The 23,388-nt window shown below is 39.5% G+C and overlaps 2 protein-coding genes and 1 long non-coding RNA gene across 5 annotated transcripts in view; 1 reads left to right on the top strand and 2 right to left on the bottom strand.

Moving 5' to 3' along the window:
- Positions 1-472: 472 nt before the first annotated feature.
- LOC110984709 (alpha-N-acetylgalactosaminide alpha-2,6-sialyltransferase 2-like) overlaps positions 473-23,388 on the bottom strand; it is a 27,155-nt gene continuing 4,239 nt past the window's right edge. For both annotated transcript variants that reach the window (XM_087136547.1, XM_087136548.1), the window contains 9 exons: positions 15,962-16,072; positions 15,065-15,368; positions 14,583-14,751; positions 13,039-13,222; positions 12,556-12,694; positions 11,712-11,809; positions 10,838-10,927; positions 3,571-3,661; positions 473-2,225 (listed from right to left, as the gene is read on the bottom strand). In XM_087136547.1, coding sequence (XP_086992673.1) covers positions 2,037-2,225; positions 3,571-3,661; positions 10,838-10,927; positions 11,712-11,809; positions 12,556-12,694; positions 13,039-13,222; positions 14,583-14,751; positions 15,065-15,368; positions 15,962-16,072 — 1,375 coding nt within the window. In that variant the 3' untranslated portion in view covers positions 473-2,036. The remainder of the gene's footprint in view (positions 2,226-3,570; positions 3,662-10,837; positions 10,928-11,711; positions 11,810-12,555; positions 12,695-13,038; positions 13,223-14,582; positions 14,752-15,064; positions 15,369-15,961; positions 16,073-23,388) is intronic.
- LOC147798964 (uncharacterized) lies at positions 18,616-20,296 on the bottom strand. Its single transcript, XR_015425180.1, has 2 exons — positions 20,169-20,296; positions 18,616-19,987 (listed from the first exon to the last, which is right to left on the bottom strand). It is a non-coding gene; the product is annotated as an uncharacterized LOC147798964 (long non-coding RNA).
- LOC147798963 (uncharacterized) overlaps positions 21,604-23,388 on the top strand; it is a 16,788-nt gene continuing 15,003 nt past the window's right edge. For both annotated transcript variants that reach the window (XM_087136553.1, XM_087136552.1), the window contains exons 1-2: positions 21,604-22,657; positions 22,922-23,121. In XM_087136553.1, coding sequence (XP_086992679.1) covers positions 23,085-23,121 — 37 coding nt within the window. In that variant the 5' untranslated portion in view covers positions 21,604-22,657; positions 22,922-23,084. The remainder of the gene's footprint in view (positions 22,658-22,921; positions 23,122-23,388) is intronic.

Here is a 23,388-nt window from a genome sequence, read left to right as displayed (position 1 = left end):
CTTTTTAATGGAAATAAATTACTGCCTTGACTGAAAATAATTAAAATAAAAACTTGTTTGATTTTCAGCCCAAACATCTGTTAAAACTGACACACACGATCAATACCTTGCCATCACTGCTGCAGCGGTATAATTGTTATTTCAAATGCCGACATTGTGCCAATGACGTTGCTATCGATGGTATTCAAGTGGTACACGGAGGGTTTATGGTTTGCTGAAAAGGAGTCCTGTTCAATGTCAGTGTCTTGATTTTGTGTCGGGTGGGAGGGTAAAGAAGAATTTGGGAAAAAGTCCACAACCAACGCTTACGTCCAAAAGAAGCTTTTTACGTTGATGTGCTTTTAATCGTACATATCGTTCATGACGAATTCCATGGAAAGAAACTTATTCATTGAACTACAACGTGTGATCATTGGACAACGCAGCATGTTCAGTAGTTCGAAGGGGATAAAAGATACAGGTACAAAGTGAATTTCCTTCAACCAGTAAATTTTTATTAAACCTAAATCTCCTGAAAACACAACACTACAGTTAGGTTTCCAGTAAATAACAAAATAAAAACTGTTCGGTGAGCAGAGATCTAACTCTGCCCATATATGAAGCATTTTGCTTGTCACAAAACGACGGAATCATTGTTCCTTTCACACCAGTCTCTTGGGGGGGGGGGCATTTGTCGAACACTCCAGTAAGTTTTGCAGTGAATAAGTAAATAAAAACTTTTTGTTTCAAAATATACGGTGAGCGGAGATCTAAGTCGGCCCGTATATGGAGCATTCTGTTTGTCACAAAATGACAGATTTATTCTTTATTTAACACCTGTCTCGTCGGGGGGGGATTTGTCGATTTTTTAAAAGGAATTGAAATCATCTGCATTTTAAAATCGGTACTACCACTTCATCAGGACGGAGTGAGGATTCATTAAACGGTTGAAAAATGAATGACATTTTGCAGTTGCGTATATCTGTCCTGCAAATTAGGGGAATAGGGGATGGGGAAAGGTGGGGGGATGACTTGTCTGACCATGGAAATTTGAAAAGCGGGGGGGGGGACATGCACCATACACTGTATTGGGGCGATGTTCATGATAAAGATTTACATTTGTACAGTGTATTAAGAGTCTTACATCAGAATGGCATAGGTCTATTCATGGCTTTACTCGTTTCCTCTTTTTAGTGATATTGCAAACACGTTAGTCGTTAGGAAATCCTAAACATCCTTAACAATCTGCTAAAATTTTTGTGCCCCTCATAAAAAAGTCAGTATGTTTGTGTGTGGGCTATATATCCCGATATCCTGGGGTTTACGCCCCCGGACCTTCGTATTTAGGAAAAAACCCATTTTGCTCTCCCATGACCTGGAGACGCCAATGTGTCGGCGACACCACAAAAATTGAAGCTTCTTGGTTCTGTACACTTCGTGAAAACCGGTCAATCACGCGAATTAGCGTAAAGATAAAGGGGTTGTGCTCGCGCATAGGGCACACTAATCTACGATTTCCAAATTTTGGTTTTTACGAAATAACACATTCGCATTTTTAGACATACGATTCAGAGGAATATATTAGTGAACACTTCACACGAATAACCCATCCGTAAACTTTTGCACTGTTATAGAATTTCACTAAAAATCATTCTTTCATTAGAAATTAACAGAAGTTCTATTTTTTTAAAATATTTCTTGAGACTTACACGTTTTAATTCCTGAAAACACGGATTATCAGGAACTGTCAGTTCTCAGCTCACACATACTTCTGTGTTAGTTCGTGAATACGAAAATTATGGGAATTGTTAATTCTTTGCCTGAAGCGTGCACAATGCTTCACCGTTGCGTTAGTTCATATTGACGGTGATGACTGTATTGCACAAATAAGAAGTATTGTTTTAACAGCTCTTACTACTGTAGATCCCGAATACCACGATATTTCTACTAGTTTTCCACACTTTCTCAAATTAACTATAACACAGCTCAAAATTTGAAACAATTGTTACAATTTCAATTCGTCTTTCCAAATTTAGATATGTATTTTTATTGGCAATTTATGCCTCACTCTTTTCAGTGTTCTCCCTCGTATACAACCTGATGATTCGGCGTTTATCAAGTTCCTTCCATAGTTCGTTTTCAGCTTGATTGTCGTGATTCAAAAAAGTCTTATGTTTCTTAAAAATTTTGTCATAATAATGGTCGGAGTATTCGTCATAACTTCCTGCAAATCCGTATGCACTAACCTGTAGAAAAAACAAAACATTTCGGAAAAGTGGGCTTAATTATTCTCAAATGTTTTAATAATTATAATAATTATTCAGGTATTCATATAGTGTTCGCATACAATCTGCTATCACAACATTACACTTAAATAAAGGTGTTATACAGAATGGGAATGGTGATGAGGCGAAACAAGTGTGGAAAGGGTGAGTTTTACATGCAAGTAATGTTTTCAAGTAAGTAAAGGAAGTTGCGTGACAGATTAGGAGTAGTTGCATCAAAACCTTTGTGGAAATGGAAGAGCTAATTTGGCTGTTGGTGCGATATCCCAGGAATTGGAACGGTGTGTGCAGGCATAGGTGGTAAGTTCAGTGAGATAAGGGACAACATGGTCGGTCAAGCAGTTTTGTGATTGCCAATAACTTGAAAATGATACATTCACTGATAAGAAGCCAGTGGAGCTGTTGAAAGAGACATGGTCTGATGTTTACACCACAAAGATCAGTTTGGCTGTTCTCTTTTAGAGTCCTTGGGTACATTTTACGTCTTTGCAGGATAAACCTGCAATACTGAGGTTCTAATACCGAGGTTTGGGGTGACGTCGTCATATCAAAATTCCACATTTTTAGTGTTATTTATTCTAGTTCCTAGATGTCGATTGAAGAAATGATTGTATGCTTATCCACATAATTGCCATTCATAGTAATTTGATAAATATCAGCATAATATAGTAGGCTTTGTTCCAAAGTTTCCTCGAAATGTTTGAGTATTGCCCAGTTTTCACAGTCCCCGTTTTTATGTTGTTTTAAAACGTTGGTGGTCACCAACATCAATACAAGTGACGTGACCACTTGTTGTATTTAGATGAATTTTTGATAACTGAGAAGTTAAAGAGACACTGATAATGAGCCAGGTCAGTATTCCAACAGTGCTCGCCCAAAACAAAGCGCCTCAAAGTCATTCGGACGTGCATAAGTCTGTCCTATCAGCTCCGCTCCCTTCGTAGACCCAATATTTCTGATTGACCTTTCTGTTTTGAAATACCGAACTGATAAATTCATGTTCTTTATGTCATATACTGGGTCAGTATCCTCCAACTTACTCAAGAGCCCTCACTTGGCCCAGATCCTTTAGTCCTATGTATTTAAGCGCAATACGTCGATCTTTGTGATTGATCTTGGCATACTGACCTCACTTGCGCCAAGATTTATCGAGGTCCACCATTGCCTGATGGCTTTTCCAAATCCACAGTCATAAAAGATTGCTCTAAAAGGGAAAGTTCATTCTTAAGATTTTAAGTATCAGCCCAAAGCACTGTGCAAGCGACTGATCGCGCCCTACTTATTCAGTGTTACGTAACTTACAAACCTCATCGCACGTGTGTATGGCAAGAAGAAGCATAATTCCTCCTGTGGTTGGCCTGTGGATCAACAAATCCCGTTGTGACGAATTCACCCAGCTATTTCACAAACAAAAAGAAATTCCAGAAATGATTTTTGTAAAACGATCTTTCCTTAGATTTCAGTAAGATAAATAAAGCAACGGTCACGTTTTACTGGAAGATAATTATTTTAATGAGGCAACAGCACTGCAATAGCACGACGATAGCGCACTAGTTGCGCTAACCGTTGAACAATAGAGCAATACGCTGTCGTGCCATTGTCTTTCAGAGATACTTAAACTTGTGACGAACTTCTTGTAAATCAAATTATTGGAATATGGTGTAGCTCAACTGAAAGCGGCACCACTGAAGTCCAAGACAGGAAAACTCATCACCAATAAAAGTAAACAGGCGGAAAGTTTGGTGGAACATTGCATCGAACTGTTTGTCATTCAGAACGTAGTGACGCTACCCTGGAAGTCTTCCCAGACCTGCCAATCAAGGCGGAGCTACAAGCATTATCACCACTGGGAGAGCTCAGCAAATTCGGGGACCATTTTGCTCGTGGTGGGAAACTGGAACTGTTGTCGTATCCACATAAACTTCTCTGCCTCTGCTGGTAAAAAGGGCTACGTCTTAACGGACATGTGCAAAGGAAACATCGTCACTTCGTAGAAACACGACGGCGATGGCGAGACAGAAAAACTATGGCGTTATTTCTATGACTATAAATTTGGAATTATGGTCTTTGGCCACGTTTGTAACTAGTCTAGAGAGCCTTGCGTCACGTCTACCCCGAGTCACAATGCGGCTTTACAGCTGGCAGATCCACTGTGGACTTGATCTTTTTTCTTTGTCAACTGCAGGATAAATGTTGATCAACTGCCACTCTGTATTGCCTTCATAAACTTAATAAAGGCTTTCGACACAGCAGGCAGAAGTGGGCTTTTCAAACTAGTGAAGAAGCCTCCAAGGCTCCTAAGTAGGCCTGTGATTACATTCGTCAACAATGACACTCACACCACTGTGTATTTCAATGGTGCATCCTCACATGCCTTTATGGTCAGAATGGAGTGAAACAGACAGCATCTTGGCTCCCAATGTAGGCCTTTTCTTCATTTTCTTTCCTATACTCCCACAATACGCTTGCAGAGGGTGTGTTTTTTTCGGTTCTCACCGCATATGCGCGCAATGAGGCGCTCAAGTAAATGCACGTTCGACGCGGAGCACGCTGAGTACGTATAACTAATTTATTTCAGCTTGTACGGTCTTTGCGTACACGAAGAACGCGTGCAAGAACCCGCTTGTAACCACCTGTCTTTCTTTCGCCGATTAGGGGTGCATTTCAGCTCGGGGCAGATACAAAGAGTGTCTTCCTGCATGGAAGAGCCGATGGTAAACTGTTCCACATCGTTCGATTTTGCTCTAAAACTAAGGTTCTCAAAGTCCTCATTATTGTCGTTATTATTTTGATTATTATTCTTCCGGCCATACAGAACAGATGCTGGTAGGACAATATTAACCAAACATAAAAATCAGTGGACTAAACAAACGGACATTACAAATAACAAGAACAACCCACTCCAAGCTGGCCAGGATTGACAAAAGTATACTTAAACAATATAACCTGAAAGCCTGTCAATCCAAACAGCTAACAGCTATTTGCTGATGATACAGCACTGTTGTCCCACACTGAAACCTGGCTCCAGCTGCTGGTAGATTACCTATCCCACACCTTTACACAGTTTGCGCTGGGCGTCAGTCTTAAAAAGACCTACATCGTGACCCAGGACACTGACTGTCCATCTTTTCATTTCCATCACCACCGATGGTAAAGCTATTGAAGTGGTGGACATCACTAACCTTGGTTGAGCCATCTCCAGGATTCTCTTGACAAAGACCTGAACGGAAGAACAGCCAAGGATTCTGGCTAGACTGAGCAAGAGTCTGGAGCAAACGTCACTTTACTAAGCACACCAAGATGCAGGTGTACCAGGCTTGTGCCCTCATTTCACTCCAAAAATATTCTCTACGGAGGACTGACTGAAAGTTCAGGACCAGCTGGACGAAATAACATCCGCTTCAAGGACAAGAGAGACTGAAGTCATCTGATATTGGGCCTAACATCTGGGGATACATTGCAGATGACAGACAGGCTGTTAAAAAAGGTGTGCAGTCAGTAGAAAATGCTAAACATAGCTCCTTGGCCGACAGAAGATCCAGACGAAACGGGCGAACAGGTTCATCTCAGGCACTGCCATCAGTAACTTGCACTCCCCATGATAGAGACTGCTACTCTAGATCGGGCACTTACAGCTACAATAAGTAGGTGGGAGAGTTATTGGTTTTCCTCTAGACACAACGAATAGCAAACCTCATCGTGCATTTGTGGAAAGCACAGCGTACAGAGTACCGAAGTGAATTCCTTACACGCACAATTATTAGTGAGGCAGCCAGATGCCACTTTTAACCTGAACCTTGTTTTGGAGGGTATAAAATATGTTTCGACAAATATCTGTTCTGTAGACCACAGACAAGAAGAATCTGCATCATGACCTTTGATGACGTTTGGGTATTTTGAAATTTTGGGTATGATGAAAATTTCCTTCAACTATGTTAGTCAAAATGTAAATGATGTAAACCTTTTTCAACTATTGGTATCAAACTTTGAGACATTTGTATTGCAAAATTGCAATTTTATTAAGGATTTTTATTTAAAACACAATTACTTGCACAAATAAAAATTGCAACCTCATTAGTTTTATATTATTATAAAAAATGGTTTGTTTGTGCGCAAACATTTTTTTTAGGTTTGTCGTTTTGAAAGAGTGACAAAATTGATCGGTCTGGTGTTGATGGAACAGCATGTGCTATTCAATGTTAATCCTAACCCCCTAGGGTGTATGTAAAATCATATTGAAATCGGAGAATTTAGGACTGTTAGGGTTAGATGAGTCAGGTTACACACACATGTAAACAATGTAACGTGCATGCTGAGAATCACGTCTTTGCTGATGGTGTTTGGTGGCATTTGGTTGATTTTAACTTGTTTATGCACCAACCACTTCCCGGGCAAGCCCAAGCCCACATCCGACTTGCCGAAGGCCACACCTGAGTGCATTGCCTTTTCATGTTGACACACTTTTTTGTACATTATGACTTCTTGTCTGGGCTCGATCTAAGAATTGTCCTTTTTCATTGGTTTACCATTGTTTTCTTTATCATTTTCTTTTGTCATATTGTCCCAACTTGGAATTTGTTTTCACTGCTATTTCTTTCGTGATAATTGCGACCATTTCTTTCCCGCACACATCCGGGCTCTTGTGGTTTTCATGTTTATTCTCTATTCTCTACTTTATTACCTTTTCTTGATGTACTTTATAGTTTTTTCAGTTGTTTTCTTTGTAGTTTACTTATCCTTTGTCCAATGACCAGTGCTGATTTTGTTAGCAATTTACCTTCTGATGATGACAATGACTTCACTGATGACCAGTGTGCATATCTTGATTCTAATGAATTTAATGATTTAAATATCGACAGTCCAGACATTTTTTCCATTTTTATATGAATTCCAGGAGCCTCTGTAGACATTTCTTCGACAAAGAGGATTACTTAGCTAGTCTAAACCACTCTTTCTGCATTTATGGGTTTACTGAAACCTGGTCTAAAGGAACCCCTCCCCCCTATATTCACATGGAGAACATCCTTCTAGTTTACTCTTCACGTGCCAAAAGACCAGGCGGTGAAGTAGTCATGTTCGCAAGACTTGCTGAATTTTCCAATTCGTGAAGACCTGACTCCTTTACAGAATGACTTTGAGTCTATTTTTAATCGAAATCCAGCGGTACTAAGCCAGGAATCTTGTTGTGGGTAATGTCTACAGGGCTCCTGGTACTTCACTTGACAGCTTGACAGTGTGTATAGGGATTGGACATGTGGGGGGGGGTTACCCATCGGCCCACGCCGTGCATGGTATCCACACCCAACACTGCTACATTAATAGATAACATTCTAACCAATTCTGAGCTTAACACGACAGCTGGGATTCTTTACCCCGACATTTCTGATCACTATTCCTTCTTTTAATTTACAGCTTCCTGCCTTCAGAACTGTAAGTCCTCTCCGAAAACATTTCTTTCTAGAAATATTAACTCGGATACTATCAGTTCATTCGAGCAAGATGTTGCTAGTATTGATTGGAATAACGTATATCAGGCTCAGGACGCAGACTCTGCATACGACACCTTTCTTTCCATTTTTTAAATCTACCTATAATCCTCTCACCCTGAAAACGGTTCACACTCCCAGGAATACTAAACCCTGGATTACTCAGTCAGTTGTAAATTCTTGTCTCTTATCGGCTGCATAGGCGTTTTCTTCGTAACCCGACGGCATTAAATGAACAGCGATATAAAACGTATCGCCATATACTCGCGTTCACCATCCATCTTGCCCAAAAGAGTTCCCAAGCCGATTAACTTGATCGTACAAAACATAATCTCAAGGGTATCTGGCGAGAAATTAATTGTATTGTCGAAAAACGGAAGAATAATGATCTTCCTAGTGAATTCATGGATGGTGACAATCCGATTTCAAGTCCGCCTCTTGTAGCCGATCAACAAATACCTTATCAACATTGGTTCCTTCTTAGCCAGCAAAATTCCCCCTACTAATACCTTCTTCATAGAATCATTGCACAATCCTAATCCTTTCTCGTTTTTCCTCATTCCTACAAAAAGCCAGGAAATTATTAAGGTTGGCCGTGAGCTGAAGAGTAGCGGCAACAGTGGGTTTGATGGTGTCTGTTCCAGTGTGGGAAATCTGCTCTGCCTGTAATTGCTGACCCTCTAAGTCTTATCTTTAATCTTTCGTTTGTAACTGCTTCTGTTCCTCTTAATCTTAAAGTCGCTAAGATTATCCCTATCTTCAAAAGCGGCGATGAGAACGTCATTTCGAACTACAGGCCAATTTCTAATGTCCCCTTTTCCCTAAAAAAATCCTTGTATACGACTCGTCTACAACCGACTCTCTCGTTTCATTTCTCACTTTAATATCCTTTTTGACCACCAATTTGGCTTTAGATCTAACCACTCTACCGACATGGCCCTCATTGAGTTTGTCGACAAGATTACGAGTGCCCTTAGCAATAAACTATGAGCCATTGGTGTTTTCATTGATCTTCTAAAGCTTTTGACACTCTCAATTGTGCTATTCATCTCTCCAAACTCTATCACTCTGGCATCAGAGGTATTCCACTTCAATGGTTTACTGATTATCTTTTTAACGGGTACCAATGAACTTCCATTACGACTTGTGATTTGAACATCCAGCATAGAGTTCCCCAAGGATCCATCCTGGGGCCCCTTCTTTTCTTGCTTTACATCTATGATCTTCTTAATTTAACTTCACTCTTTTCGCCGATGATACGACCATCTTTCACACCAGCCCCGACGTTGCTTCTCTGGTAGACACGCTCAACTCTAAGCTCCATGTGGTTTCTTGATGGTTCAAAGCCAACAAACTTTCTGTACCACAGTAAAACTAATTTCAGTTACTTCACTAAGTTGTCACATTCTCAGAATATCCACTTGTCTCCTCTTGTTATTGACAGTGCCTCTATTAATATAATCTCTTCTACAAAATTCTCGGTGTTATCATCGATCAAAACCTCTCTTGGACAGAACATACCTCTTCCTCTTCCATAAACAAAATTGTCTCTCGTAACACCGGTGTCTCATCCAAATTACATTTCTTTATTCCAAGTACCTCTTTGGTATTATTGTACAATTCTCTTATTCTTCCGTATTTTATTGCAACATTATTTGGGCACGCACAACGATTAACAAATTGAACGCTTTGCTTATCACAAAAAAAAAGCGATTCAAACTTGCGCCTTGTCTCATTCTCGGGCCCACACTGCACGCCTTTTTGCACGTTTAGGCACCCTCACTGTTACCGACATCAACAACTTACACACTGGTATCTTCATGTTAAAGTACATCAATAATCTTCTGCCCAGTACGTTTTCTTAGTACTTTGCATCGGTCAATGAAATCCACGGTTACTCCGCTAGATCCCATACCAATATGTTTCTTCCCTTCCCTCGCACCGTCTACTCAATTAACACCCTTCGCTATTTCGGTCCCCGTTTATGGAATGCAATCCCGATGATATCAGGACGAAGTCGTCCGTGGGCCAGTTTAAGGCCCGTTACAAAAGAGCCCTCCATTCCCAGTATGTGACGTAGCTTTAATCTTCTTCTTTACTTACTTTTAATATCTCCTTCTTTTATTAATTTTTATTATCTTTTAGTCGTCATCAAACATTACAATTTTGTACCGATAACTTTTTGCCATCAGCTATTGTCATGCCTTTTATGTTTTGTCCGTCGTGTTTTCGTTTTTGTTTGCGTTATTCTGTTCTTGTTTGCCGTCTTGTAGTTGTTCGTGTTGTTCTTGTTATGTCTTCTGTTTATACAAGCCCCTGCTTACTCAACAGCCTCATGCTCTTTTCTTTTCTCATTTGTACATGGACTGCTTTTCCTTATCTTATCATAAGCTCTAATGTTCTCTTTTCATTAAGTACATGTATATGTAAAAAGTTATTTACATCCACATTGCTAATTTTAGTGTACTATGTTTCTTTAATTTCTGATGTTTTTTCTTAAGCTTAATCATTTTGCCAATTTCTATGTACGAAGTTCCCTTAATTATCAATGTAATTTTTAAAAAAAAGAATATGAAATAAACGTCTTCTTAAATTTGAATCTGACTGCAGCTAACCTCAGTTTTACATTTTAAGATTTTTATTCCTTATTTATTTTAACATGGACACATGGGACATTTTTATTGATTTTTTGTTAGTCTCTTATTTGCTTTAACTGTGCAACCAGTATGTATTGATAAGATATCGAGAGAAAAAAATCGATAACACAAATTGCCCAACCATGAGGTGTCACTATTCAAATTCTTCAAAACCCTGACCTCCTTATCCAGAATATGCAAAGAAACATTATATATCCAACAAAACACAGTTCACCCCTCTGGCTGTCAGACTATTGTTTAAAAGGCATAAGCACGATAACCAGTGCGTGAACCAGCACGAGCGTGAACTAGTTCGTGCAGCATTACTAGTTCCAAATGACGTCACACTCGGTACTCTATAGCCTATGCTTTAAATTCATATGTGCCCCAAATTAATTTTCTGTGCATGGAACAGATGAGACGAAAACATAGCTGATATACACAAACTCACTTGTATTTGAGATATCTTTGGAAATCAGGATGAACAAGCTTGACATCATTCGCCGTCAGTTTCTTTGGAAATTTTGGTGGCAACCGGCCTCTGGAGTAAAAATGAAATATTTTTATTTTGTCAATATTTAGAAACTTTTTATTGATGACAACTTTTATAGGGTTCTTCCAAAACAATCATCAATATTAGTCATACTTCAGAAGGACGGAGGCATATCACAGGGATTGTTTGATAGCTGAAAATCGTTAATTGTTGAAGAGAACTTGGTGTGTATAGTCCAGCAGACCTTCACGTGTCAAATGCCCCAATAAAAGTTACAATTTAAGTTCGCAAAGTTTGCAAACGTGAAAATTCACATTCAACGTTCATTTATTTTGTCACACGATTCGGCATGGTTTACAGTGGTCAGTTTAACAAGTATTCTTATTTGTCCGTTTGCCCCTGTAATTGCCTTTATGGGCTCCGATTTTTCTGTTGTATTTCGTAGATAAGTTATTTTTTGATATTCTGCATAACTTCACTTTCTGAAAAATCATTTATGCGTATAGGCAAAATAGCAGGCTCAGATGGGGGGTACTGAGTATCTAAACAGAGGGTTTTTTGTGAAAGGCACGTCATAAAGGTTTAGAAGATCCTGTAAGGGAGCTTCTTTTGCGTGTGCGCTTAAGAATAACAAGATTAAATAGCTTCAACAAGTACATGAAGTAATTCCTCTTGGTACAAACAAAAATTTCTCAACCCTCCACGCACAAATACTAAAATACTACTCATCTATGTAGGCCGCCTGCTGAACCAGTTCTTATCATTAAATTTTTTTTCATTGTAGTCAGTGAGAATCCCATGCAACTTTAGTCCAAGGGGAGTAATGTTGTACCTTCCGTCGCTGCTAAGTGGCAACGACTTTCCGTTTAATGCAGCAGCCAGGAAAGCATAAGCCCAGGGATTGTCAGCAAAGAAAATATACCGAATACCCTGAAAAGATATAAAAGGAGAAAATCGTTTATTTAATGACACTTAAATAACGAAGTCATCAGCACCACTTTTCTATCATAAATACCCATCACATGCCCATTTGTGACTAAATTACCGTGAAAAATTTTAACATTCCGGTAAACATTAACATATTCTTTAACTATATTTAAACAGGTTCAGTCATGATAAAGGTCTGTTAAAATTGATTTTAGGTTTACGCTACTTGGACTGAAATAATCAACAGGCCAGGGAATGTATAAATTTCATTCAAGCTTAGTCGTATCCAAAACAAATTTAGGAAGACAACGTCTGAAATAAGGGTCTAAACTCATAAAAGTGAAGACGACACAACTGTGAACCAAAAACACAAAAACCTAAATACCATTCTGATATTTTCTGGTGCACCGTGTTATGTGGCCGTTTTTAGTTAAATCAGTAATCATGAGCCATACGATATGGTGTAGTTTCAAAGCGACAATGCGATTATAATCGACGTTATTATTGTGCACAAATCAAATTATTCGCAGTTGTATGTGAATCTGAACGAGCCCATAGATTTGGTGAAAAAAATGACGAGGAAGTACACTTTTTAGAAGAATTCAGAAAAAACTGTAAACAATAGAAAAGAAAATTCCAACGAGGCAGAAAATCTGAATATGTAGCAATGTGTAACTGGCCTAATCATATATTTTTACAGAGAAAACCCTTGATATTTTAGGCCCAACAATAGGGTGTTGCATTCAAACCTTGTCATTGGGAAGTTGGAGGAAACCAGTGCTAAGTCCCTCTGCTAACGTATTTGATAAAGTTATTATGCCAAAGCAGTAGAACGACGTCCTGGTACCTACGTCCTCTTCGAAACCTTTCGTTATTGCTGAATTTACTCTTTGAAGAGGAAAGAAATTGATATTTCTTACATAATTCAGTTGTGTTTACATTTAGAGTAAAGAATCAGTACAGGTGTGATGATGGCGAAGTTATTCATTCTTTGAACCATGAAGAGATCTTAACTTGGCTGTTGTAAACACCAGTTCGTTTTTGATTCCTAAATCTTCATCTGTTTTAAAACTTAATTTGAAACAAAATTAAAGTTTGGGGATTAAGGGTATATGAATTTGTTTATACGTAAAAGCTCAAACTTATGAGCTCAAAAAGTTGATTTACTGTGATGAGAGGGTGTTGTCGAAATATACCAAAGGAATTTATTAGTAGTCAATGATTTTACTCACCTAAAGATGTAGTTATGCGCATCGATTTCTTTGCCCTTTTTCGATCCTTTGAGGATACCACCATTGCCAATCACGGCACACTTGATACAACTAATGTTATTTGGCGTCTTACCACTAATCATGCGATCATCAAATAGGTATTTGCTACGAGACGAGTTGAACGCCGTCAAAGCAGATGCGATTTCTGTTTCAAGTGCAAAAAATTAGAATATGAATATCATAATGGACTACACTGCTCGGTGCCGTCAGCAGGCACAAACATTTTGAGAAGCATTAATCACGTTGCCCATTTTTAAATTAACTTGAGGCTTGGGTTAAAAATTGCATTATTTGTTTTCTTAATTCATAAACCATTTTATTATGTTGACAGAAATGTGCCTGGCGTTGGTTAGAAGTTTCCAAAAATATACGAGTGCTTGGGTTCCGGTCTGGTAGGCAACCCGCTGGGTCCGAAGGGGGGGAGGGTTAACGTGGCACAGTAGAAGTCTTTGTCCCCCTGATCCTCTTTGAAATGGTGTTTTTAAATGTACCAAGCTCATGTACTAGCCGAAGTAAATTTCCATTCAGCATTGCCTCAAATATATGCGCAGCCTGGGTGCACCGCAGAAATTCCAAGCGCTTGGGCCGTCCATAAAGTACATGTACGTACGCACGAAATGCTGACTTTTCAGACCCCTCTCCCTTTGTACGCATGGCGTACGCAGTGGTTCCACCCCCTTCCCCTGTTCGCGTAAACGTTCCACATATCGTTTGATAGCTCAGAGTTTGACTTTTACTCAACCGTGGGAATATTACAGGGTTGTACATTTTTAGCTGCAATGTAATGCATTATACTTCAGCAGGAGTGAGGGCACCTGTAGGTCTATGTTTCCTGGAGACGCTGCCGGTTTTTGTGTCATGAGTAATAATGTTACGGTTTACTAATAATGGGTGTTGACACGGGAAGATAAATGGTGGGGTGGACAGTGGAGGATACTATGTTTGAATAGTTTTTCGACGTAAGACTGATTCTGGTATCTATTTGTATGAGAAAGTGTTTTAATATGATGAAGATTCATCATATGATGGGGGGGGGGTTAACTGGCTTGAACTCCCCTCTATGCGCATAGCGTATGCAATGACACCAAACCCCTTCGTGCGTGCGTACTTTATGAACCTCCTTGTTGTAGGCTTGCGGTAGTATAGATCATTGCGTATTTTCCACCGAATTCCAGTGTCGTTAAAAACTGACTAAGTTTCTTTTTAGCGTTTTCTCTTTACTCGTTGAATTCGCTTATACTTAATAAATGGCACTATGCCCTTTGACATTTCTGACAAAGAAACTTCCAGGGCAAATTTTCAGTTTGATCTCACTGCTACAGTTAGAAAAGGTGAGAGATTTTCTTGAAATGTGTGCAAATTACCCATGGGAAGTTTTGGAATTTTCAAAGGGTTGTTCATTTCCTATTTTTTATATTGTACGGTCCATTGTAAAACTTTTATATCTGCCTAATTGCAGTAGAGACGAATTACAATTTTTTAAAATTCTGATTCAGGGGGCCAACCTTTTTCTTTCAAGTCCTTCCAGCCAAAAATTCCATGAAATCTGGACAGACGAGCATATTCGTCCCGGCTGAAATGCTCGTTCCAAGCAAGAATGGGAGTTTCAGGTACAAACTTCCGCTTTGTGTAACGATCCAGCAGCATCTTCCAACGCAGCGATGTAGGACATTTCTTATTCGTTTGAGAATATACATATAATATTATAGATCTTAAAAAAATCACAAACTGACAACAAAAATATATTTGTCTGGCTCTTCCATAATTATAATAACTTGAAATAAATAATTAAGCGCTTACCAACATTTTAAGGTTTTGTGGTGCAAAGTCTGTTAATTACCGTCTTGTTTGAGTTTGTCGGTTTCAGTAACCTTAGTTTTCCTTTCCCCATATTTACAGTTTTTCTAACCTTTACCCTTTAATTTTTTTTTACCTTTTCAAAACTACTTAAAACGAATGTTAATGATAAACTCGTCGCTTAGCTCACCATGTAATCAATGAACTGTCTGTCATGAATTCCCACTTTTCCGTCTGACCACCAAGCGCGTGATTTGGCAGTACTCCTCTTCAAAATTCCCTCCAGAATAAGAGTAGATCCGCTCTCCGAGGGTAGGGATTTCAGGTGTGTTTCCATATTTCTGATGAACTTCTGCTCCTCTATTAAATAACCCTGAAGGAAGTCCTGTTGTTTGCTTGATCTTGCATTTGCTTGTTCAGTTTCAGTTGAATAATTTGTACCTTTAATAACTCCACCATTCCCGTGAAATCGCACCACTGCGTCTACCTGTACTCTACAGTTTGGAGCATTCACAATATAAGACATGAAACAAGGTGTTCGCTATAATTCATTGCCGAACTAAGGATTGCATAGCTAATACGGACCAGCAACACATAACTTGTGAGTTAAACTGCTGCCTTTGTCTTCTAAATAAAATCACATGATGCCATCATATTTTTCTCTTAAGTCAAGCGGCCCCCAAATCATATTGAAAAATAAAAAGGGGAAGGAAAAAAGCATCAAAATGAAAAACAAAAGTTAGATGAAAGAGGACAGAAATCACCAGTAGGCTCTGAAAAACAAAAACCTTGAAAATAACCCCTTCCACTGTTACTGGTTATCAGTTAGATGCTGATGAGTGCCCCTGAAACTTTTATTCCGGAAAAAGGCATTTCCCCCTCGTAAAAATCCCTTCGACCCTCATGCACGTAATGTATTACTTGCAAGACATCATTTACCAACATATTAAAATTTGGACAAAAATACTGTCCGATATTATACCTAACAAACTTAGCAAGAGCCCGATCGTGTTCATTATCGTAGTGCATGTACTGAACCTCTTTGTACGTTTACTTGTAACCAAGGAACAGAATAAAATGAACTCACAATTTTGCAGCTGTGTAGAACTGTGTTGATGCGACATCAAGTTTGAAGATGGTAAGCAAAGTCAGAAATGCAGATGACGCCAATAAGAGAAATAGGAGAATTCTTGAATTCCTGCATTCAATACAGAGTAATGATGAATGTAAACAAAACGACATATACTTCTAATTTGAAATCTCCTCACTTCTTCTATTCAGACTTTGAGGTACAAAATCTGATTCATACTTTACAGCAGCTCTAATGACTTTACCACTACACACTGCTTTTTCTGTCTTTATTTATTTTTCATTTATAACATATTCATACCGGGTAACATTGTTCAACAAAAGCTGTTTTCAAAATGGCCCTGTTATCAAAGCAATGTATACATCGAGCACTATTATTGAAACAAAGAGAAAATCAATGAATTACGAAAGGACTATTCACTAAAAGCACATATCAAGTGAACTAAATCCTTAAGAAGTCTATAATCAGAATTCATGTAGAACAAACACGTTGGGCTTTTAATGGTGGTATAGTCATATCTTTAAGGAAGTCAGGTAAATTGTTCCACAGTTTGGGTCAACCAAAGTTCAGTGAGCGTTTAGGCATAGGATGGGGTAGGCCTAATTTATATTCATTGGCCGAGATGTTTTGATAATACTTGTACTATATTTCTTGGCCTTGATTTGTTCACTCCATGCCCTTGTGCAAGAAATTCGAAAAAAAATTATTAAAAAACGTTCACGGTCTTTTCCATTTTAAACAACCTCACAAGTTTAAAATAATTCTTTGAAATAGTTCTCCAGTTTATCCAACAAACGAAGTGAAGTGCCGTGTGTATCAAGATCCGATAAAAACATTGGTAGTATTTTCAAGTTAATGAAAATTGAATATTTGCACAAGAATCATTTGTCGGTGGTATGCATGTATACATTTACGTGCGTTGATGGAGTACATGTACAGTACATGTACAGCAACGTGCGCATGTGCACACATAAATCATGGCCGACCGATCGACAGAGAGCCAAAATTGAAATTTATCGAACTAACAAAAGACAATTTGCAAAAGCCTGAACAGAAAATAGTAACCTTTTTCAGACACCTTTTTGAAATTTTAAAATACCTGTTTTTACGGTCGGAAATGTAACGTACACAGATATTATATTTTTCATAAATACAGGAAAAAGATGATCGACGACTCGCGGTGTCGTGTTGCTGGTAGCGACGTTTCGGCTGCTGGTGCTGCTAGCCTTCATCAGGCAACTGAAGTCTGGATGCTGCAGAGTCCGCTATGGGTGCAGACCACTAATTCAAGTGAGAATTTTTGACCAGCTCATTAGCGTTAAAGTGCCCCGCAGTATCTTTTGAAAAGGGAGATTGTTTGGCCCCCAAAATGGCGAGATTGTGTAAATCTTTGCCAGGATCAACTCCCTGGGTCTTTGGGCTTTCATATGAGAGCAGAAGGGCTAAAAACTACGGTTGAAAAATGGTCCTAAGTGCCCTAGAAAGTTGAGGGTTGCCACTTGAAAAATGGCTGCAATCAGACTTCGGAAAAATCACTTTTTGGGGGGTGATTTTGTTTTGTGGGAATAATTAAAAATGTCATTGGTTAACCCACAAAAAATTGAAAAGAAATTGAAAGATAAGTGACCAGACAAGAATTTCATTTGTTTTTCAGAAATCTCAGGGATGTTGGCGTGCATGCTATTTGGCCCTGAACGGTGCTGATTTTACACTTTTTTCAATGGGGCTTGAATTAGTGGACTGCACCCCTATATACCGCTGGACCGCGTCCTCCGCTTGTCCCCCTGCCGTGTATTGCGGACGCAGTACGGGTGACCTCAGCGGGCGTCGCACGCTCCACTCCATGGGCGTGAGTGTTGGCGGATGGTGGGGAACCAGAACCCAGGGATGTCGATGCCGCTGTCTCTGTTGATGTTGTGTCCATTCAGGCGGATGTGGATGGCCTCCTTGACGCGTCTTGTGTACCAATGCTGGTCTTGGTCCACGCACTGCACGCTGTCCCAATTGGGGTGGTGACCAGCTCCCCATGTGTGCTCGGCTACCGCTGACGACTCCACACGGGAGAGTCTCACGTCGCGCTGGTGCTCCTTGATTCTCTCACTGATTGGTCTGCCAGTTTCGCCGATGTACACCTTGCCACAGTCACCGCATGGTATCCTGTAGACCACTCCTCCGCGTCTTCCGGGTGGGACGGGATCCTTAGGACGCACTAGTTGGTTCCTCAAGGTGGTGGATGATCAGAACACGGTGTGGACGCCGTGGTCCTCCAGGATCCTCTTCAGCCGTCCGGAGATACCGTCCACAAAGGGAAGAACGGTGAAAGCCTTGTACTGTGGTCGCTCCACTTCGGTGCTGGTCTTGAGTCTTGATGATTGCCGGATGAAGGACGCTGGATACCCGTTCGCCGTGAGGGCAGCGGTGACTCGGCGTCTCTCGGCGGCTGTGTGGTGCGGTCTGGTGACTAGGCGTGAGGTGTGGTCATGTAGGCACTTGGCCACGCCCCTCTTGACGGACACTGGGTGGTGTGAGTCAAAGGCTAGCTACTGGTCGGTGTGGGTAGGCTTGCAATACACATTTTTTTCATATTTTTCATCTCATTTCATCCCAAATGTCACTTAGGATTAACAAGAAACACGCAAACACACAAAATGAAATCTGATCCCCGATTATATTTCTCTGTTATAAATTTATCAAACGTTTACATAACGCGAAAGATCTCCGCAGATGAATTTTGGTACAGTCGTTTGCTGGCTGGCGTCGCCATTTTAAGAAGCAAAGAAAGTGATCACGACATTGCCGAATTTTAGCGATTGCGTAGAAACTACGTGGAAGGGGTGAATATATGTGAACAATATTATCGAGGTAGCTGGGGGACCAGACCATTGCTACATTTATACATTAAATCCATGGTGAAATAATGCCTTAGCCGAGTACATCCATCCATCCCACAACTTGACTAGGTCGACACCTTCGGAATTCAAGTAATATTAACACTTTGAAGCTACTGCGGAACTCTCAGCGATAAGTTGAAATTCTGAGCAACCTTTCCTCTGGCAAATCAAACTCAGAGGTAATTAACCAGTAGTAGTCTTACCAATATTACTATATGCATTATAATGTCGGAAGAAATATCGTTAGGTGGATTACCGCGTTTATTTTTACTTAGGTAACATGTCAGTAGTCTTCCATATTTTCCACGGACTTGGAAATGTAGCAAGAATTAGGAAATGTAGCCGATTTCTTCTCACTCCTAATCTAAGAAGTAACCTGAGATATTGATAACCTGCCAATAATGTTGTGAAACCTGTGACAAATGCCAATTTATGTATTCCGTCTCCTTCATACATGTTTCAGACAGTTGTTTATCCAAGAACAGATCTCTCAATCTCATTGTTTTGAGAGGAACATGTTTGCTACTGTGAGAACTAAATCAGTGCAAAGCCAAACACACAAATTTATCTTAATAAAATTATTTATTACCTATTTACAGTCCTGAGGTTCACTCATTCATAGTTTTGTACAATTCCTCAAATGAGGATATTCATAAAAACTGAAGTCAGAGTATTGTTTTGAAGTTTGATTAAAAGAACTACATTAGACGCCAAAACACCAAACCCTATGCTTTGGAGTTACAATCACAAAAAAATAGAACCACAGGAGTGTAAATCAAGTCAGTTTCAACAGCAAAATATTCCACAACTACACAGCATGTAATTGCCGATAAGTGCAACAAAATTTACTACGAAAGCCACCAAGGCTACTTCCAAGCTCAGGAGAAAATATTCACCCGATACTAAGGGTAAACAATGCCACACAGGCTGAAGTGTCGTACACGAACTAAATTATAAAACCAAGCCTTTAATACAGTGTGAAATAACAGTTTGTCTTGGTCCGTATTGGCCTCGGACGTTTACGGCAGTCGTAGCGCTCCGCCGAACAGCTGGCCACGCCCTCACAGCGCAGAACAGTGGAGAGCATCTTGGCCGGACCCAAGGTAGTAAAACTGCCATAAGGTAGGGCTCTCTGGAAAAGTCGATAAATCCAACTTCAAAAATTTGTACAATACTGTTCCTAGTGGCTGACAATTATCAAAGTTGTGACTTTTCCACGAACATCAAAATGTATGACTCTTCTATCAAAATATTACGGTAATCTTTTATAAAAGTACCACAAATTACTCAACACAGAAAACAATTATTCTTACAGTTTGTGGCTTCACAGTTGTCTGCTGTCAGTCACCAGTTCCAGGGTCATTTGACAGTCCGCTCAGAATGGGGAAACGATGTATAAACTCACAAAGTATGGCAACCCCAAAAGAGCACAAGGCCCTTGGCTGAAATTACTCTTGCTGGATTGGAGAGAGCCTGACCACTGATGTTAGAATGCTTTACAGCAAGACAACTGACTGACTATGGGTAGCACACCTTCACTCTATATATACGCCACAGTCCCTCACACTCCAGTGCACCCAATGAAAAGACCACACCCAACTGAAACATCTCAACTGTTTGTACTTACTATTTTAATGCAAAGTCCAATATCTAGAGCCCCAAGGGTGCACCCTCGTATTTAGGCCAGAAATGTGTCCGCCGAGCTCATTAATAAAAGCTATACACTCAAACTATTCTATATTAGAGGGTCCTGAGAGCCATGGAACTGAGGAATTGAAGAAATATGAGACTAAACCTTTGGGCCGGACTCAAGGCTTCCAATTCTGATCAATTTGGATGCAATCGTGTTTGAAAGTGGCACTATTTGAGCCATTTTGCCGAGGGATGGTTTTTCAAAATGGCTACTTTTCTGGACAGGGACATTTTCTGCATTTTAGGGGTGGTCTGCTTCTGGTGAAAATTTCTCAAAAATTCATTGGTCAACCCCCAAAAAATTGAAAGGAAAATGAAAGAGGACATGTGGAACATCATTTTTCTGTGCAGCCTGAACACCTGTGAGAGTTGCTTAAAATATTTGTGAAGTATGGGGATTTATCACTGCTGTCTATGGGAATTTATTTTTAGTGGTGCACCCCCAAGCACCTTGTGTTAAATGCAAATCAATGACATCACACACTAAAATAAATATTTAAATCAAGCAGCCTCTCTTGTTGAAGCAAAAATTGGGAAACTCAATAAAACTGTACATGAAAGAAAAATTAAAGTTGTCACTTTAAACAATAAAATGGGCTGAGATGTGTCAGCTACTCGGACAAAGAAACCCATTCCAAAGGTCATCCTAAACGGAGTTTAGATAAGTTTTTGAATCATACAAATGTAAACATTTAACCAAATCAGATAAAAAGAATCTTCATTAAAACATTTGAAATCCCTGAAAGTAACAGTTTTATAATTTGCAAGTTAACACAAGCAAACCTCTGTTAAATTGTGTATACCAAATAATGGTAACTATTAATTAAAGACATACTATTAAAACATCTATATCCATATGACACGGATGGGGGGCCGTTATTCAAATCACATCTATTAACAAGCTTGAATTAACTGTAACCCTAGTAGGGCATGACACAGGTAGCTGCATATCGTACATGTTTTGATGGATTTTTATTTTTGTATAATCTTGCAATGTTGGATTTGTTCAGGTTATCTATGCTCAAACATTTTTGCATGTGTCTCATGCAAACAAGGACTCCAGCACCTTCTCTGTTGCAACATTTGGATCACGTTGTAGTTTTTAATTTTAATCTCCCCATCGGGATGGAAATATCCAGCCAGTTTTCACAATACGGGGGACGTCGAATGGAATGGTTCTGTACAATGAATCTAATCTCATAAATGTTCGATAATAAACTGCAAACACTGAAGGAGGCCATTTCGTTACCACAATGTACATTCAAATTTCAATCCGCACCAGAAATCTTACTTCATCTGGGGCGATAAAGCCGTCTGAAATCAAGTCTAAAATATCTGTCAGCTTTTCCAGTTTGAGAGTCAACTCTGCATTCATTAATAAGTTGACGATCACAAAGATCAGCAAGAGCAAAGTAAATTTTTGTCTTCTCTGTTTGCCGTCAAGCACTACCTGAGTACGTTAGTTTTCCTCGCGTCCATGCTGGCCACAAAGACAACATTGCTCTGTGATATGGGGGTGTCAGAATTCTCCATTAATTAATTCCATATTTTATTCCTATTTTTCCATCAGGTCAATTAATGTCAGACATTTTCTATTTCAGTGTCAGCTCCTGTGCCCAATTAATCTGAACTAAACTTTGCCATGTATTATTTACTAGACTTTCTCATCATGTTTAATTCATCACTTTACTTCTTCAGGTTACACTTCAATGACCAGGGCCATGGCTTTCTGTACTGAGGAATTTGGATGCACTACCTTGTCCTTTTGTATTGCAGTGGAGCTTTCTTTTGTAAAGATTGTCACAGGTTGTGTAGATAAAGAAAATAAGGCTGGAGTTCTGTGGGCGATTTAAATGTGAACAGAGCACAACTGAGTATAAATGTGATGAACAGCGATAGACATTAGAGAACTGAGAGATGCATCATGATGATGAGGTGTGTGGGCTGAGTTGATAGTCCCTATCCCAGTGCCGCGCGAGTTTTGTACTTTGGTTGCGCCATTTGCCACAGCCAGTAGCAGATTTGTCAGGCTGCTTATGAGGCAAAATTGGTTGTGAGGATCATCGTAGCGGCTGATTGACATTCCAAGATTAGAAAACTGAAGAAAACCGTAAGTTTAAATTCAAGTTATTTTGTCATATATCAGTGCTTTTGGTTGTGACTCTCAAGAAACTGGATGGAGTGATATTTTGAACTTTAACAGCATCAACTAATTTGTTAAAGAGGTGTTCGAAATCAACTTGACGCTAAATTACTGATCGTAGTTTTTGAGTTCTGACAAGTTTTCTTTGAAATGACTGTTCGAGATTGAGATACAAATTTTTGTTATTGTACTATACTATTTGGCATTTTGGTGAATTATTGCTTCAATTAGATGGCCTTGAAGATCTGAGCTTGGCTCAAAGACTGGTTGAGTTCCGTTCCTCCTCACGCTCGATGGCTGGTTCTTGAATTCCGATGTAACCTTGGTCACAGCACACTGCAGTGAGGGTTCACATCTAAGTTGCGGAAGTGGTCCCGCAGATGTACCAGAGTCGATGAGCAAGTTAGCAAGGGCAGATTCTTGTAATCAAGGTGAGATGAACTTGATATTACGTCGAACTGTATGTCAGATATTTTAAATTTGAGAGCAGACATACATGTAGTGATAACACTTGCGAATTTTGACTGAAAGATCTGCTATTACATGTACATGCCTTGAACCTTTCAGGTTATTCCAGCTTGTGACATACTTTTAATCGACCTTGTTTTCACTGGAGTTTATACTGATATTTGTTTACAAGTTTCCTTGTGAATACTTATTTTCCTGGGAGGAACTTTGATTGCTAATTCTTTTATTTT

Source organism: Acanthaster planci, linkage group LG05 (assembly GCF_054643075.1).
Source record: "Acanthaster planci isolate LZ-2023a linkage group LG05, COTS_SCS, whole genome shotgun sequence".
NCBI lineage: Eukaryota > Metazoa > Echinodermata > Asteroidea > Valvatida > Acanthasteridae > Acanthaster > Acanthaster planci.
Note: the sequence above shows the minus strand (reverse complement) of the source record. Positions and strands in the feature narration are given on the sequence as shown.